The 4,657-nt window shown below is 32.4% G+C and overlaps 1 protein-coding gene across 1 annotated transcript; it reads left to right on the forward strand.

Annotated features, from left to right (window-relative positions):
* The first annotated feature begins 570 nt into the window (after window positions 1-570).
* Window positions 571-2,801, forward strand: LOC129901585 (nudix hydrolase 18, mitochondrial-like). The gene is made up of 5 exons (XM_055976825.1): window positions 571-1,084; window positions 1,247-1,355; window positions 1,453-1,542; window positions 1,647-1,775; window positions 2,089-2,801. Exons 1-5 carry the CDS (start codon window positions 1,005-1,007, stop codon window positions 2,464-2,466), a joined length of 786 nt encoding a protein of 261 aa, XP_055832800.1. The 5' UTR covers window positions 571-1,004; the 3' UTR covers window positions 2,467-2,801.
* Window positions 2,802-4,657: the final 1,856 nt, after the last annotated feature.

The raw sequence follows: 4,657 nt of genomic DNA on the forward strand, positions 1-4,657 counted from the left end.
TGTTTAAAAATACAAAATTAAAAGATATTCTGCTAAATATTACATATCTTTAGTTTAAAATCATAATGTTCAAAAGTCTTTGTAACAAATTAAAATCATAACAAACAAATTAGAACGATGAAAACATTAATGTTGGTGAGACTCGAAGAAGTGATACTTATTAAAGTTCTAGACCGTCAAACTACGTTTCTCCGTTTGATTAGTCCAACACATCAACTGGACAATGGTCAACACAACTGGAGAAGTGGCTTACCCAACAATGGTCACGCAAATTCAGATTGAATAAGAAGTATGTCACGCAACTTTGATAAAACCCTCATCCAGCAAAATAGAAAAATTTCCAAACTCTTTTATTTTGGTAAACGGCTCGATACAAATCAGCCTTCCTAATTAAGGGCTTTGAAAGGTTCTCCTCAAGGAAACTTCCAAACAAAAGCATCATTGGGCTTTTACTATTCCTTTATTCTTATCGTGAAATACATAAGAAACCAATTATGTATAATGTTGCTCATATATTGCTTAATCTTAGAAAAAATATTAGACCGTCCTTCAATATTTGAGATCATGGTATGAAAGGTCTCTCTTTTCTTTATTTCTTTTTTTCCTTTTTCTTAATTGGGACATAATCAAATATATATTTTATCTTATCTTACTTGTAGATACAAAACCAATATATTGACTGACCACGTCTTAACCATTTTTTTTATTTCTCTTGTTTATTAAAGGAACGGACACACAAAAAAATAGCAGAGCATTCCCTGTATTTAGCTTCTACAGTAACTTTTTATTATATTAAAGAGGGAGATGTAACCCAAGAAAATAGCTATCTCTTTTCCATATTTAGGCAGTTGACAATTCACAAATATATTACTTCTTATTTTCTCTCACTATAACCGCCAAATTATAATAATCCTACATATACTTGTCATCTCTTTCATTCCCCTTTTTTGTTTATGAAGAAGAAAATTGTAGTTTGATTTTATTTACTTCTTACAAATTTGAAAATGTTCAAGACATTTTCTATGTCCTCCCGTATGGGTAGAGACTTACAGAGGTACAATGAAGGTTGTCGTCAAGTTGTTGGGTGCGTTATCTTTCAAATTCTTGTTATTTTATTCGGAGAGATTAACTTAGTTATCTCGATATAAAATTTGGAATTAAGTCTATCGTGAGATTATTTATTCCATATACAAGGTGTGATTAGATATGATTTTTTTTATTCTCAATTTTTTATATGGTGTTGCAGATGCATTCCATACAGATACAAAAATAGTTACCAGTCAGGTTACAATATTGATGATTTGGAGTTTCTATTGGTCAGTTCACAGAAGAGTCCAAGATTGATGTTCCCTAAGGTACATTTTTTTATCTATTGATTTTTCTGATTGGGATTATTGTTTTTATCATCCCTCAATATATATTGACATTGTTGATTTTTGAATGAAATTACAGGGTGGTTGGGAAATTGATGAGTCCTTAAAAGATGCAGCTTTACGAGAGACCTTTGAGGAAGCTGGGGTTCTTGGTGACGTTGAGGTTCAGGTAAGTCCATGAAACTTGAATTTTTATAGAATGATTCATATAGTCGATCCCAATCAATTAAAGATGTGACATAGTCCTGTTTGTTTATTTCTGGTTGGATGCAGGATTATTTAGGTACTTGGAGTTTCAAGAGTAAAAGCCAAGGCACATTTCATGAGGGACACATGCTGCCTTTGTATGTCACTCAGGAATTAGATGAATGGCCTGAGAAATCTGCCCGTCGACGTTTATGGGTTTGTTTTTGGATATTACTAGTTTGCTATTATCCCTTTGATCTCAATCTCTAATTACATCAGAGGCAGATTAAAAAATCTTAATTCGATATATAAAAGCATATTCTAAACATATAATTTTGACCTTGAGGTTCACTACCTCAATGTTGGATCTGCTTTCATGTAAGAATCATGTCTTATTAATATTGGTAACTTTGGTTACTAAAACTTAGGTAAAAGGAAAATTTATTTCTATCTGTTCAAGTCTTGGTGAACAGAGTTAATCTGTATCTATGTTGGTGGAAGGTAACAGAGTGTTTGATTATATTTGCAGATGAAATTTAACGAAGCGAGGGAAGTATGTTGGCATCCATGGATGAAGGAAGCTTTAGATGTCTTTGCTTCTAAACTTGCTAAGAGAAACAAAGAAGAACCTCAGACATTATACCCTTTTAAGGAATTGTCAAATGAAGCAATGGCAAACATTGATACTCCAGTAGCTAACCAAATGTATAATATTGAAGAACCAAGAACGGAAAATTTTGAAGCAAATCCTTTGACTTGTGAAGAACCAAGCATCTATCCAATCTTTGTAGCCGATTCTATGTTCAACGAGACATTGTTCAGTGAAGAACTGGGAATAAGCCATATAACTACTACTACATCAATGTTCAATGAAGATACAAGAATAAGCATTGTTGCTCATAGCTAGCAACGAAAGGAAGGAGAAACATCAACAAGCTTAGGAAGCATCAGTGGCGGATCTAGAATTTAGACGCTAGTTGTGGATTCTGAAATGTATCTCTAACTCTATATATACACTTGTTTTTTGCATATGTATATTTAGTTTGATCCCGAAGTACTGAATTTTACTGAACCTATAATTAGATCCACTGCTTATAAATAAAAATAAAAGTAGGCAGGGGATCAAGAATTGGGGATGCCTATTGTAAATAGATTAGAGACTTAAGTCTACATAGTCTTTCTTTTGTTGCTTGTTGTAAATACTCCTTGACCAATATATTATGAATGTAGAGACTGACATTATATATACTCCCTCCATTTTCACTTTTCCAGCGATGAAGTATGAGTCTAAAACACTATATGCAGAGTTGCCTTAGCTCAATAGATCAACGAATCAGGAGAAATTCTTACACCAATCATTTAAGAGTGAGTATTACACCAATGGCTGCAAGTGGACTGGGCTTATGGGTTTAAACTTACTACGACCAAAGTCGTGGCTACTTCAACCAACGCCAAGAATTCTTTATGTGTCCAGGTCGATTAGAGGTTCGGCTTTCTTCTACCCCCACCTTTTAGCCTTCTGGACCCCTGAAAAAAAAGAAGCTGAAATCAACTCCCGTCAAGGGGCGCTAAGGGGCTTTTGTTTTTGGAGTGCTCTACTAGTGAAATCGGTCCATTGACACTAGTTCGTTCCGAAAAGACTGATACACTTTTAGTGTAGAGATTGACATTAGATATACAATCTCCATTTCAGTTTACGTGCATAACTCACAAGTTTTAAAAGTTTTGTAACCAGACAATATTATGTCATATTTTAGACCATAAATTTCAGAGGTCTTTGCTTTTTCATAAATTTCGTGTCAATTCAAAATATGCCACATAAATTAGAATTAAACAACCTTGGAATCCACTCTCTTAAACTGTCAATTCAAGTAATTGAAGAAAAAGGAGTTTAATGTGCAAATTTTAAAATTGTCTTGCTTCATTCTTTTATTAATTGAGGTTCAAATATTGTTTGATTAGAATTATTGTCTTCATAAATCATATGAATGATTCCTCATACATGTTTGGTGGGACAAGAAAATCTGTTAATGTACCAACTCGAGACATGGTTGATGGGAATGAAAGAACACCTAACAAGAGGGGAGTTATTTTTCCATAAGCATGTCACTTATAAGGAAATTATAGGTGAATTTCATTCATAAGCATTAGTTGGTAACATAGTAAAATTAGTAAAACTAATTAACTTGCTATCACATATTAACTTATATTAATAGCATAAAAAGATCTTTACACTATCAACGTATATATTTCAACTCGTATATACAAATTGAGCTTTCAGTTTGCTTTATTCATTGTCTTGTTTTTGATGGCGGGGTCAGGATTTCTGCTAAGAGAATTTATTATACAAAAAAGCAAGGAGATTTACTATCTACTATATACATACAAATATATATAATATAATATAATTTTTCGATGAAGGGGGTTAGAATATATAATGAACCCCCTTCCAGTAACCTCTAGCTCCGCCCATGTTTGTGTCCTTATGCCTATAAGAGGTTAATTTTGCGTATAGTATATGGTTACTCAACTTCAATGAGAAATTCACACTTAATTCAGTTAGTTTAATATGATAAAAGAATTTTGTGATTTTATTATTGCAGTAGGTTAAGTTTAATGAACATACATCAAATTATAGGCATAAGTACTTGCCTTACTATTGCAATATCGCGGGTGTATTCAAGTTCAGTTAGCCATGTAAAAAAATATTTTTAAGACTGTCAATAATTTAAAAATAAAACTAATAATTCACGTCGAATTTTGAGGCATTTTCAATAATTCTCTCTTAGATTTTTTATTTCTTTCAAATTAGAATATCGAAAAAGGACATTTCATATGCACACTGTGAACACATCTTGTAACGTATCAATTGGCCAATAGATATCGAGAAAGCTTATCATTGGTTTTTAAGTCTTGAGTGGTAATGCAAAATCTTGTTTAGAGGCCATTTGGATCGGCTTATAAGCTGTTTTCAGTTTTTTTTGAGTGTTTGGATGATCAACTTAAAGTCATTTTGTGCTTAAAATAAGCCCCAATAAATAGTTGGGTTTAATTGGATGAATTTATTTTAAGCAGTTTATAAGTTGAAAATAGCTTAT

This window comes from Solanum dulcamara, chromosome 8, assembly GCF_947179165.1.
Source record: "Solanum dulcamara chromosome 8, daSolDulc1.2, whole genome shotgun sequence".
Classification (NCBI taxonomy): Eukaryota; Viridiplantae; Streptophyta; class Magnoliopsida; order Solanales; family Solanaceae; genus Solanum; species Solanum dulcamara.